The sequence below is a fragment of the Pseudorasbora parva genome, chromosome 2 (assembly GCF_024679245.1).
Source record: "Pseudorasbora parva isolate DD20220531a chromosome 2, ASM2467924v1, whole genome shotgun sequence".
Classification (NCBI taxonomy): domain Eukaryota; kingdom Metazoa; phylum Chordata; class Actinopteri; order Cypriniformes; family Gobionidae; genus Pseudorasbora; species Pseudorasbora parva.
Genome location: NC_090173.1, coordinates 47,149,054 through 47,163,413, shown reverse-complemented (window position 1 = coordinate 47,163,413; position 14,360 = coordinate 47,149,054). Strand labels below are relative to the sequence as shown.

The following is a 14,360-nucleotide window of genomic DNA, read 5'->3' as shown; positions in this document are numbered from 1 at the left end:
CTATAGCTGGAAAAGGGCTCTCTCCTTGAGAGATCTTATCTGACCTTTACAACTCCTCCAGCAGCACATCCAGTCCACCAAGGACCTCTGCATCGGCAGACATTGCCGGTCCCACACGGCTCCTCAGTGACGCAGCCAGCCTGCAAAGGACCCTGTGAAGATTCGACTGACCCAGCTGCCTGGTCCACGTTTAAGGACCCTCTTGGCGCAACCAGAGTTCTGCATCCTTCAGCCCAGCGTGGCAACGGCTTCTTGCAACTCTGCGCCCCTCCCACTGCACGCTACCCGCATAACCAGTGGAAGACGTATCTACTGCCAGGACTGATCACCCGACTGTGTGGAACGTAAATATAAACTTACCAAACCTCTTTCTAGAGACCTTGGCATTAGTTTATACATGCAGCATATGTTTTCTAACCTGTTTAGATAACTATTACTTGAGGTCAGGTTGTTACAAATAATAGGTTTATTATTTGTTTAATGATAAATAAGCATTTATTTATCACCATGTGCCAGAACCATTAGATGGTTCCCATAAGAAGCATTCCCATACAATTCTCTTCTATTGCTACATTCTGTTCAACAGCATTGCATTTATCCATTCTGTGTTCACATCATTTATTGGTTTTATTGTTTTGATCATTACTTTTTGGTTATTAGTTTACTATCCTTTAGAAGTATATATCCATTACTAGCATTATTAATCGTTTAAGTATTTACTCTTGCATATCTATTGTTAATAAATTTCATTCATTTTATTACACTGTGTCTTCATTGTGTTGATGATCAAGGACTCTACTGGTTGTCCAGACTCACAAATCCTTCAGATAAATCAGCTGACCAACTCCCTCTAATTTACATTAATTCTGAATTACTGAACAGCTCTTTTGCGAGTGTTCTTATATTGTTAAGATAGTATTCTTAGCTGGTGCCCCGTATCAAAGAGGGAGGGGTCATCTGATACACTCATAACCACACCTTAAGTGACACGTGATCTAAAAATCACTACGTCATCGGTGAACTGAGTAAAAATCACTACATTTTGGTGCCCCGTGTGAGGCCAACTAAGATTGAAACGAGTCTTTTGTTCATCAACACAAAGAATTCACCTAAAGACTGCAAGGTAAATTACTTTAACAGGAAACTAAATTTCTCAGTTTGGTCAGTTACTGTTTGCTTAGCAGGTGGTTCCTCCCAAGCCTGATTTGTAGTTTCTTCATTCAGCTCCGTGTTGTACCATTTATGAATAGGATTTGTTGCAGCTGAATTGTTTGCAGTAAATAGAATTGTTGTTTAAGCTTTGGACCATTTTATAGTGGCATAGTTCTGGTAAAGGTTTCCTCATCCAGGAAACTATAGTGTTAGCAGAGGTTGTGATTATTAATTATAACTAATTGCTACCACTAGTATAGCAAAGGGCTCATATACCTTGTAAGACTATCAGAATTTGAGAGTTCTGTGTGAACTTGTAAGTGTCAGATAAGGGTAGTTCCTTCTGACCACTCATCACCACGGTCTAGAGTCCGTATCACTAGTCAAGGTGTGGCTTACAGTGCCCCTGTGACTTCAAACTATAAAAACTGTTGTCTAAAATACTGAGAATAGCTAACCTGCTAGTATCTGTTGGAAATGGCAGAATTAACCCTACCTGAACAGCTGGTTGTAGACCTGACCAGTGCTGTGAATCCAGGTTACATAGAAATGATTAAGGGCTTAGATTATGAGGAAATCAGCCTCAAAACAACACAGCTAACCGCTGAAGCAGCAGGCCAGGCCATAAAAGGTGCCTCGCTAATCAAACTCCTCTCTAGCTTAGCACTGAATTGGGCTGCTCAGTTAACCCAAGCAATAGACAGAGTATCCCTTGCTAATGAACAGATGAGAGATAGGGATATGATGATCCAAGAGCTAAAGAGTGAGCTGGCTGATATGCGTCATGCAAATGACCATTTAAAGGTTGAAGCTAATAGATTGTCTGCAGAGAAAGAAGACTTGCAGTGTGTTATGGACAGCCAAGAAGAGAAAATAAAAAAGTTAAAAGAAGAAAATCTAGACCTAGAAACTGAGCTTGAACAGGTCAAGAATGAGTGTGTAAGTTCAGTCTCTATACCTACACTGCAAACAGAGTTGGCTCAGGCTCAAAGGGATTTGTCAGCACAGGCAGACAAATTAAGAGTAGTGAGTATGAGTGAGAAACAGGCCAAGGATGAGTTAAAGTCAGCCTTGTCTGAAATTTCTTGTTTAAAAAGGGACTTAGAGATAGAACACAAACTGTATACTGATACATGTGAAGAGTCACAGTTGTTTAAGCGACAACTGTATGATTCAAAACAGGATCAGATTCAACTCAGAGAGGACTTGGCTAGGACAGACGATAAACTATTAGAAGTCCAGAACAGTCATGACAGAATTGCTGCCAGAGCCCAAGGTTGGGCAGATAAAGCTGATGTCGCAGAGCAGAGACTAGAGGAAATAGGGAAAAGAATGGAACAGTTGGACATAAATAGGGACATGCCCCATGAACCTGAGCTACCAAGTGTGCGCTTCAGCTCATTCAACCCACTAGTGAAAGATCCCTTATTTGATGGCCCCTCACAGAGACAACGCTATCAGGCCTATAGTGATGCTGTTGCAGCCAGTGGCCCAACCCCCACTGCTAGTCCCAGCCATCCTCACGGAGTAGATTCTGACTCTCCAGTATGGGGAAAAACTAGTCGCTCCATCCCTGACTTCCCTAGTACAGTAACATCCAGAGACAGTAGGCTACGTCAGCTTAGGGAATTAGCACGTGACATTGAAGTGTTTAATCCTGATACCCCAGGAAGCAACATAGAGTTGTACCTTAAAGATGTAAACTATGCACTGTCATACATCCCTGAGGCCACAATGGCAGATAAACTCCTCATTCTGAGGAAAACAACAGTGCGAACTGTCCATGGTTTCATGGAGAGACAAAGCCCAGCCATTGCTGGTAATTACCATGAACTGTGTAGAGCCCTGAGAGCCGAATACACAATATATCAAAACCCATCTGTCTCCAGGCTTTCTGCTTTACAGACTAAGCAAAATCGCTATGAATCACCCAGAGAGTATTATGAGCGCTTGCGTAGAGTATATTTTGCTGGTTCTGATTCACCTAGGGCAGAAGAGGATGTGATGTTTAAAAGTCTGTTTGTGAGTAATTTGCATCCAACAATTAGGAAATCCCTTTCATTGCTGGTAGATGTTGATCACATGACTGCAGCAGAGTTGAGACAGCTTGCAATGAGAGCCTGGGAGAGTGAGAAGTTACACACAGACAAGAAAGACAGGGACCCAAGTACTCAGGTGTTTGAACTCCGACACGACAGGGAGCCTCCTCTTGAACTAGAAGGTTCAGAGCTTCCCCAAAGTGGACCAGCCCGTACTGGTCGCCCCTCCCAGCCAAAGTCCAGTGAGTTCCAACAGAACACACATAGCCATAAATCCTCAGGCAATGGAGGATACAAGGGTGGCAGGCATACACAAAGGGAAGAGAGGTACAGGAGGTTCAGAGATAAGTCAAGGGACAGTCACAAACAGGGTAGTCAAAAGAAAAAGGAGTTCAAAGGTACTGAAGAAAGGGATCGTGATAACATTAAGCAAATTCAGAAAATACTTGCTAAAGCCCTCAAAGACCTTAAGTCAGAGGAACACACATCCCAGAAAGAAAATGACCCTCCTTCCAAGCAATGACTAGGCCGGGACCCCTCCCCTCCCCCACCAAAAGTGTACTTTATAGGGTGGGGGGAAGAGCCAAGGGAAGGGGGAACCATGCAACAGATTGTGAGGCCTAATGAATCAGATGTCAGCAGACCTAACCCCAGTCTCTGTCAGTTCCTTGGTGACTTGACACAGAGAGGCAGGGCCAGAAGAATATATATTTCTGTGTACATTGAAGGTGTATTAACATGTGATGCCCTGCTAGATACTGGCTCAGAAATTTCTTTGGTGTCACCTGGGTTGTTTAAAAAACTCACCCAAGTAACCAACTCGCTTGGTAAATGGCTTAAGGTAGAGAGTTGTCAGATCAAGATAACCAGTTACACGCAGGATCAGGCCCCTGTTAACCAGCGGGTGTGGGTGGAGTTAACCTTTGGTGAGATGAAGATAGTTCACCCTCTCTACGTTGTTGGCTTCGACACAGAGCAGCTTCTTATTGGCCAGGATCTGTTGAATAGGCTCACACCATTAATTGACCTTCACAACTGTCAATTGTGGGCACAAGTCAGAGTCCCACGGCCCATCGAAGAGACTAGCTCTAGTCAGAAGGTATGCAAGGCAGTGGAGGTAGAGAGGACATCTGGCTCTAGTCAGCTGACACTGAAGGATACCCACCTTAGTGAAGACTCTCCTGCTGTGAGGGAAATGCAAATCATCAACCCCCAGTCAGCAGACACAGCTCATGAGAACAGGATACCTCTAGAGCTGTTAGAAAAGAAAAATGCATTCTTGTGTGCCCTGGAAGTTCTTAACACCCATGTATATAATCCACAAGTGGTGGGAGGCATACATGTTAATGAAGTACTGGTTGAGGATGCTGTGGTTGCACTATGGTCAGAGAAGTCAGCGATGAGTCAGGAACTGTATCAACTGTTACAAGAGAAACCTTGCATGATCCCCATGGTAGAGAAGAACCAAAGATTTTGGCTCGCTAGTGGCCCCCAAACAACAGTTAAGAGTGTTGGAGTTTGCTCGGTCTCCCTTAAGCTTGGCCATAAACAGCTCAAACACTACATGCTTGTGGTACCTGACCTGACACACTCAGTATACATTGGTTCTGATGTGTTAGTGAGATTAGGTGTGCAGTTAGACACAGTCAACAACGTGCTGTGGTCCAGAGCCAATATTGGCCCTAATGTACTATCATGTGATCCAAACAACATGCGCTCGGGTCAGACAATTCCCCAAGCATGTCAGGTGATGAATGAGTTTGACACAGTGGTTCCTGCCAAAACTGCAGAGGTTCCAGTCAGACTAGTCATAAAAAGGGGTCAAGAAATAAAACAGACAGTACTAGCCTTCTTCCAGCCTTCTGCTAAGTTTTGCTGTTTGGGACTCACAATTTGTGGTAACCCACAACTTGAACTGTACAACCGCTCAACCTACCTACTTGTACAAAATCTCACCAGAGGAAATATTTGCATACCTCCCCACACTCCTCTAGGATACTTGATTGATAGCTCCTTTCATGATTTTGAATTAACTATTCCTGTCATAGGAGATCTTCCTGACTTGCCTATAGAGAGAGACAATTGTGAGCAAGTATATCTCACCTACCCTACCAAGATGATTTCCATCATAACCCATCCAGGTGTGTTTGAGGGAGCTGTGTGTAGAGTAGACTTTGAAAGTGACAGTGAGATAGTGGTACATACTGTGATGGCCAAAGAGTCGCAGGCACCAATGAACTGTGAGAAAGATACAGTAACATGCACTGAACCATACTCTGGCTTTGAGTCAGAAGTTCAAAAACAGCTAGACCAAGCTGATGCTCTGGACACAGAGGTCCAGCGTCAAGAATTAAGGCAGGTGTTTTATGAGCACAAGGAAATCTTTTCCAGAGATTCCTATGAGTGTGGAGCCACAGAGGTCCATACAGTCTGTATTCCCACAGATCCAAATGCCCCGCCCACGTTTGTGCGGCAATATACAGTACCACTCACTGCTTTTGACTCCATTCAGGAAATTATAGATTCCCTGTTAGAGAAAAAGATCATACGTGAGTGCAATTCCACCTACAATTCTCCGGTTTGGCCTGTCTTAAAGCCAAGCGGAAAATGGCGTTTGACTGTAGATTACCGGCAGCTCAACAAACAGGTTCCCTTATCACGTTGGCCTATGATACATCTTGACCAAGAGCTAGCTAAAGTTACAACAGCTAAATACTTCTCCACAGTTGACGTGGCAAATGGTTTTTGGACAATGAAGGTAGACCCAGCAGATCAGTATAAACTGGCATTTTCTTTTGGAGGTAGACAGTTCACATGGAACAGGTGCCCATTTGGCTATTCAAACTCCCCTGCTGAGTTTAACATATTTCTACACAAGGCTATGGGTGATTCAGCCACGCATGGTAACCTGATCTACGTAGATGATATCCTTATGCGTAGTCAGACCTGGTCGAATCATCTAGCAGAGATCCGACATGTTTTCACCCAGCTCACTGAGGCAGGTGCTAAACTCTCATTAGCCAAAGGACAGTGGTGCCGTACAAAGGTGGAGTATGTTGGACTGACTGTTGGCCCTGATGGTATTCAACCTCAGTCTAGTAGAATAGAAGCAGTAAAGAAATTGGTTTCCTGTTAAACCTCCCGATAATTGACACTAAAAACATATACAAGTTGAAATCAGTGTTAAATGTAGGGTTCTGGTCTCAAGATATACACATAAAAATTGAGACACCCTCACTCATAGCTTATCAAGATGAAGATCCTGACATGTATCTGACACCTAATCTACATATGTGCACAGTTGTCAAAGATATCCACTGGCTGTGCCCCAGTAAACCTTTCGTAAGAGACCCCATTGTAGGCCTATGCGGCATTAAAAGGTTAACCACGGAAGACAAATGCATTGCTGTTGCTACACACAGGGAGGAAGTGACCGCCACCCAAATTGATATAGCAGGAAATAAGTGGCTAGTTAATACACCTGTTAGTGAAGCCATAATGACATATAACCACCATGATGCAGCTATTCCGATACCCCTCCCTAATCAAACTATGCTAATTCAAATCCCAGTAGGAGCAATTCTCCATATCAAACATGTAGTTCTGTACCATCTTGATGCAGATGTACATGATGTGGAGTTTGAAATAGTGGATGCTTTTGAGGGACACACTTTGGAAGTAGATGAGCCACTCAGGAATCAAATCTTGTTTGAGGGACCTAAATTAGCAAGAATCAGTCTCCAGTTAGGTAGCCTCCAAGCTTCACCTGTGGAGCCAAAACCTAAGAAGGTGCCTTTCACTTGGGGGTGGGATATCAGTGACAGCCTATTACTCATCTTCACACTATGTGGGTGGGCTACAATGGGCACCCTGGGGTGGAAAATGTTCCAGCGAATCCACAAACTGCAGGATAGCCTGTCAGAGCAGAAAAAGGTGAGACTTAGCGAAGCTCTTGAGCTCAAATCTAATATGTGTAGACCACTCCCTGAGCTTTCTCCTGCTATAACAAGCATCACTGACTAGGCTAACAGCAAGAGATTGCTTTATTCTGTAGACAACACTGACAGAATAGTTTTTATATATTTTTTATACTATCCATAGTTTCCTTTTCTTACATGTAGGATAATATGTAACCTGTTTATCCGTACGATAAATTTAGTATATGAACTATTGAATTATAGTTACGTAAACTGCCAATGGTCAAAGGATGAGGTGAGGTTTGTGTTTTGTTCCTGCTGTTCCCCTTTTAGTACATCGCCCAGATCAACGACTCCAGGTCCTCGATCAGTTCGAGCAGGGGGGAGATGTAGTGAACATCAGTAAGGGTGGCATTCCAGAGACCAGTTTATGGCAAGGCCCCTCCCTAACTACCGGTGTGGAAGATGTGCCACACTATGATTGGACCCTTGGTGAATGAACATAAACAAATGTTCAGCCACATCAGATAAGATGCCAAGACAATTGCCAGACACCTCTTACATGGCAGGAAGGGGGGACCTTCTGCACCCACCACCACCAAAGAGAGGACTTCCCATTGGTCTACAAGTGGATTTTAACCTCCAAACTCATTCCTAAGGTTTAGGCAAGTGCTGCCATAAAAATTCCTCCAGGACCTCCTGAAGGCAGCAGCAAAAGAGAGGCCACAGAGGTCTATCTAAATCCATTCATACACATGTTTGGAGGTCTTAAAAGTATATGAACTGCAACTCATCCACCTCATCTTCACACAAAGTGCAGTTTATGTTAATGGTCATTGACTGTAAAAACAACAGTCCACGGGACAGGTCCATTAACAGATAAATGAATGCGTGGACGATGACTTAGCCGTTTCTTATCATGTTTGGTCTCTATCTGTTCCATACGATGCCTTTTATATTTTAAAAGAGGTTTGGTAAAGAAAATAATGCATGGGTAAAACATTTAAGACATTGTTTTAACATGCCACTTTATGCTATGCAAATGAGTTCCACACTAGGGTGGGCAACACCGTGCCTACTTCAGAACCCAGTGGCCAATCACACTCCAGGACTGGAAAGGCGCCGGATTTCAATCTCCTCCTCATCGGAAAGGGATAAATATGTCCCCCGGGTAGACACACCCTTGTTCTGCGTTTCTAACCCGATGGGGAAGGAGACACTAACAGACACACCACGTTCTGCGTTTCTAACCCGACGGGGAAGGAGACACTAACAGACACACCACGTCCTGAGCTTCTGACCTGACGAGGAAAGAGACTACAAGACAGTGGAGGTTAAGCTTTTGCGAGCAAAACCTTTATATTGCAAACTATAGCTGGAAAAGGGCTCTCTCCTTGAGAGATCTTATCTGACCTTTACAACTCCTCCAGCAGCACATCCAGTCCACCAAGGACCTCTGCATCGGCAGACATTGCCGGTCCCACACGGCTCCTCAGTGACGCAGCCAGCCTGCAAAGGACCCTGTGAAGATTCGACTGACCCAGCTGCCTGGTCCACGTTTAAGGACCCTCTTGGCGCAACCAGAGTTCTGCATCCTTCAGCCCAGCGTGGCAACGGCTTCTTGCAACTCTGCGCCCCTCCCACTGCACGCTACCCGCATAACCAGTGGAAGACGTATCTACTGCCAGGACTGATCACCCGACTGTGTGGAACGTAAATATAAACTTACCAAACCTCTTTCTAGAGACCTTGGCATTAGTTTATACATGCAGCATATGTTTTCTAACCTGTTTAGATAACTATTACTTGAGGTCAGGTTGTTACAAATAATAGGTTTATTATTTGTTTAATGATAAATAAGCATTTATTTATCACCATGTGCCAGAACCATTAGATGGTTCCCATAAGAAGCATTCCCATACAATTCTCTTCTATTGCTACATTCTGTTCAACAGCATTGCATTTATCCATTCTGTGTTCACATCATTTATTGGTTTTATTGTTTCGATCATTACTTTTTGGTTATTAGTTTACTATCCTTTAGAAGTATATATCCATTACTAGCATTATTAATCGTTTAAGTATTTACTCTTGCATATCTATTGTTAATAAATTTCATTCATTTTATTACACTGTGTCTTCATTGTGTTGATGATCAAGGACTCTACTGGTTGTCCAGACTCACAAATCCTTCAGATAAATCAGCTGACCAACTCCCTCTAATTTACATTAATTCTGAATTACTGAACAGCTCTTTTGCGAGTGTTCTTATATTGTTAAGATAGTATTCTTAGCTGGTGCCCCGTATCAAAGAGGGAGGGGTCATCTGATACACTCATAACCACACCTTAAGTGACACGTGATCTAAAAATCACTACGTCATCGGTGAACTGAGTAAAAATCACTACACTATTCTCTCAGTGGCGGCGCTACCTCAGCATGTCCCTTAGTGAAGATCTTTTCCATGAAAACCACATTTCCTCTTCAGGTTTCCTCTTCAGAGTTCGCTGCAGGGATGTAAAAGTTCACTGCAGGGATGTTTGGCAAGGACTGCCAAGGTTCTCTGAATGGAAGAGGAGCTAATCAGCTGTTAGTATAATTTCTGTACACACTTGTGTCCATTATCTTTAGGAAAGCTGTGTCTTCAACTGATGAAGCATTTATTGTCATGCTCCGTTCTGTTAAACACTGTCTGTCCCGGCGTCTTTTCAGTTACTCTGGCAGACATGCTAAAGCTTGGCTGCATCTTCTTGACCTGCATGAAGCTTTTGCAGGGTTGAAAGATTGAATGATGACCATTTTCTAGCACATTGGTCTTGAATGTATTAACCATTGGCTTATGCATATTACTCAGACACACTTCTCCTATTACCATCCAGCCCAGGTCCAGTCGTTGGGGAAAGGGAGCATTCTAATTCATCCCAAAGGTGTTCTATCAGGTTAAGGTCAGGACTCTGTGCAGGCCAATCAAGTTCCTCCACATCAAACTCCACGCATCCATGTCTTTATGGACCTTGCTTTGTGCACTGGTGCACAGTCGTGTTGGAACAGGAAGAGGCCATTCCCATACTGTTCCCACAAAGTTGGGAGCATGAAATCGTCCAAAATGTCTTTAGAGTCCAGTGGCGGCGTGCTTTACACCACTGCATCTGAGTCTTCTGTGCACTGTGCGCCTCAGCATGCTCTGACCCCGCTCTGTGATTTTATATGCCCTACCACTTTGTGGTTGAGTTGCTTCCCAATTGCTTCCACTAACAGTTGATCGCGGAATATTTAGTACTGTGAGAATTTCACGAATGGACTTATTGCACAGGTGGCAACCTATCACGATACCATACCTGAATTGAGAGTAACCCATTCTTTCACAAATGTTTGTATAAGCGTCTGCATGCCTATGTGCTTGATCTCATACACATGTGGCCATGGAAGGGATTGGACCACCTGAATTCAATGATCTGGAGGGGTTACCAATACTTTTGGCAATATAGTGTAATTTGAAAGATACAGTACAGCTTACTAAAATGTAATGTATCCCATGTAACCCCCCCCCCCCCCATCCATAATTCTCACTCCAAGCTAAACTTTAAAGCTGATACAATTATTAAAGCTTTAGTCAGAAATGTGCAAATTGACAGATTTTTTAATAAATAACACTACATGAAAGCATGATTGAGGCCGAAATGCTGAAGACATTCAATAAGGATAACTGATATCAAAGAAGCAAAAAGCTGTCATAATCCTTACAAACATATCATCTGCTGTAGAAGCGTGTTATTCCTTTTCCTCCCCTGCATACTTTTTCGCCAAGCCAGATTATGATGAAATATTTCATTCTTCCCTATTACAGCCTGCTAAAGATGTTGTATTTTACAGAATGTCTGCGAATGCAGCTTCAGCTTGTGTATTGGTGTTGCTTCATCTCTCTTTCCGTCAGGTCCAGATGTTGAGCAGACCTTTACAAGGAGGGGCAGGAATGCTGTGACATCAAACACTTCTCCGCTGGCATTGGTCCCAGATCTGGAAGTGATGCGGCAAGAGTTGTGCCGATAACTATCATCCCCTCAGTCACAGTGACTGGGTCTGGACGAGGGAGATCCTTCAGCTTTCTGTTTGGCTGTTATGTCTGGAACAGAGTAAATATGAGCTCCTTAGCTATAAAATGAAGCAATTTGTGGTTTTCAAGAAATCATCTGCCAGTGCTTGCTAAGTAAAGTGTAAAAAATAATAGTAAAAATCAAGCGATCAGCCTTATAGGGTTCACCCAAAAATTATTATTATTATTAGGCTATTATTTGTAATAATTTTCTCATTCTTATGTCGTTCCAAACCTGTATGATATTTTCTTCAGTGGAATGTATGGGCAAGATCCCTTTATTGGTCAAAAGTTTGATGGCTGTGAGATTTTTTAATTTTGAAAAAAGTCTCACCAAGGCTGCATTTATTTAATAAAAAATACAGTACAAAAAGCACATTGTGAATTATTATTGTAATTTTGTATTGTAACTGTTTTCTATTTGAATGTATTTTAAAATATAATTCATTCCTGTGAATTTTTAGCATCACTCCAGTCTTCGTGTCACCTGATATGATGAAATGTTGCTCAAAACACTCTTAATATTATTATCAATGCTGAGAACAGTTGTGCTGCTTCATATTTTTGTGCACAAATGTAATTAAAAAAACAATGTTAAGGTTTTAGGAACATTGAAAAGAATAGTTTTTATATGAAATAGAAATCATCTGTAACATTAGACATGTTTTGCAGTCACATTTGATAAATGTAATGCATCCTACCTGAATAAAAGTATTAAAATTACTGATGATGAACTTTAAAATTGTAGTAACACAGTTTAGTAACAGATCAAAAAACTTTTTTTTACTTGATATAAAATATAATATAAAAAACTTTAACTGATTTTATTCAGCTAGTTGTCAAAGCATCATTTTATATGAATTTAGTTAAAATAAAACGGAAATAAAAATGCATAAAAACTGTAGACTATACATAATAACTAATCAAAATAACAAAAACAACATAATACTAAAATAAAAACGAATTCAATATACAATAGGCTATATATATATATATATATAATATATATATATTCTCATTTTAATGAAATTGCTGTCTAAAAAAAACTAGGATATTAAAGAAATCTTACATTTGCGGTGATGTCATGTATCTGTCCTGTTTGTCTCTGTGTAGGGGGTGGGAACAGGTTGAGGGAAGGATTTTGGAGCGTAGTATATTGCTATAAACCAGCAGACGCAGATATGTTCCTTCATTTGAATCTCGGTAACAGGGATTACTTCATGCAAGCAACTCCGCTGACCACTGGAACAAACTCCCAGCACAGGAACTGAGGTATTTACCCTGGACTACAACAGATATTATTCCAACACATAACATGACCTTTAACTGTCCCAGTGAGATTCTGGAGCATTTTTTAGACTTTACAGATGCTCTGCTTTTTCTGCATCTGCTCGATATTTACTCTGCATGCCCTCGCAGTGTATCCGTCAACAATTCAACAATCTGTTTACCAGACAGTCAATGAAGCCATTCATCAGGTTTTATTCAACTCATTCCAGCAGTGAAGTGTTCTTAAATGTGTGAAGCATATGCTGAAAGTCATGAACTCTTATAAAAGTAGCTTTGCCCTGTCCTGAATGACATCATTGTTGTTTCTCTGAGGAGGATGAGGATGAAGAGCGCTCTGAACCTGCTGTCGCTGCTGTGTCTGTGTGCTGCTCAGAAGAAATGGACCCAGGAAACGTCTGAGTGGGACCACCGAGGTAAAATCACTTAAACTTCATGATTGTGTTTTGTTTTGTTTCATCAGTTGGAACATGTGATGTGAGGAAAAATCCTGAATGATTTTAATAATTTTTAGAGCAATTGTGCTGATATAATGCAAATGTTTGTAGAATATCTCCAAAATAGTTTTGAAGGATAAATTATAGGATAGGATAAACATAAATGAGAGGATAAACAGCTTGTCTCTGGGGGGGGGGGGGAAATTAAAAGAACATCTTTTTACCTTATTTAGAGGTTCATGGTAGTACCTCTACAATAAGGTACTAAAATGTACCTTTTAAATGTATAAATTTGTCCTTTTAAGGGTTCTGAACCAGTGACAAGCTGTTGACGGTACGTTTGACCTTTTATTTTATTTTTTCTGACTGTGCAGGTTGCTGAAATAAACAAATATGGTTTTATTTTTATTTCATGGGAGGGTTGGAATTTTTGCAACCCTTTTCAGCCATACTTTGAACATATGACAGTTTAAAAACTTGATTTGTGTATTTATTTGTTGTTTTCTAGCAATAGAAATAAACACATTAATGAAATCCCAAGTTACCGATTTAAATATACTATGTCAGAATAGATCTGGGTTATTATAGTAAAAATACAGTAAATGTATAAAAAACTTTTACTTCTAATAAAATAAACTCTAACAACAATAAAAGTATAGTGATCATATTAATAATAATACAATTATAAAATGTATAAATAATATTTTTTTTAATTTTATTTCAGCCAGTTACCAAGATTTCTCATTTTCATTTAGTTTAGTTAAAAAAAGTAGATATATTAAGAAAACTGATTAAAAAAAACTTAAAAAACACACACAACAAAATTAATAAAACTTGACCAAAAATATATATATATATTAAAACAAATTCAAAATATGTTAAGCATTGTATATCAATGACATTAAAATAAACCTAAACTGATAAGTAACGAAGTTCAAAAACATTAGTTACATTAAATAAAATATTTTATTCAGCTAGTTATTTTTATTATTATTTTATTTAGCATTATTTTATTTTCATTTCATTTTAAATAAAACTTAATAAAACTAATTATAGACATAACTAATCAAAATGACAAAAATGCAACAAAATTACTAATACTTTAAAATGTATAATTACTAATAGTATCTCAGTGATATGAAAATAACACTTAATTAATATGTTTCAGACCGTTTTTTTATAGACCGTTTTGGTTTATAGTTACAGGCGAACTTGTATTTCTCATACATTAAAGAAAAATATATTTGATCATGTTTTTATGTTTCTTACATTACGTTTAGCAATATAGTTGAATAATAAGGTATTTTTATTACAGTTATTCCTATATTATTATAATATTCCTATTTTCATTAATTGCTGTTTGTTAAGAAGGGGCCCTCGAGAATAAAAATAATAATCATAATAATTACACTTTTTATATTTTATTCAAAAATTT

The 14,360-nt window shown here is 40.3% G+C and overlaps 1 protein-coding gene across 2 annotated transcripts in view; it reads left to right on the top strand.

Moving 5' to 3' along the window:
- Positions 1–14,360, top strand: part of si:dkey-282h22.5 (uncharacterized protein LOC107988040 homolog) — a 41,381-nt gene that overhangs the window by 23,594 nt on the left and 3,427 nt on the right. For both annotated transcript variants that reach the window (XM_067429045.1, XM_067429046.1), the window contains 3 exons: positions 11,043–11,241; positions 12,315–12,473; positions 12,807–12,904. In XM_067429045.1, the coding sequence (XP_067285146.1) occupies positions 12,808–12,904 (97 nt within the window). In that variant the 5' untranslated portion in view covers positions 11,043–11,241; positions 12,315–12,473; position 12,807. The remainder of the gene's footprint in view (positions 1–11,042; positions 11,242–12,314; positions 12,474–12,806; positions 12,905–14,360) is intronic.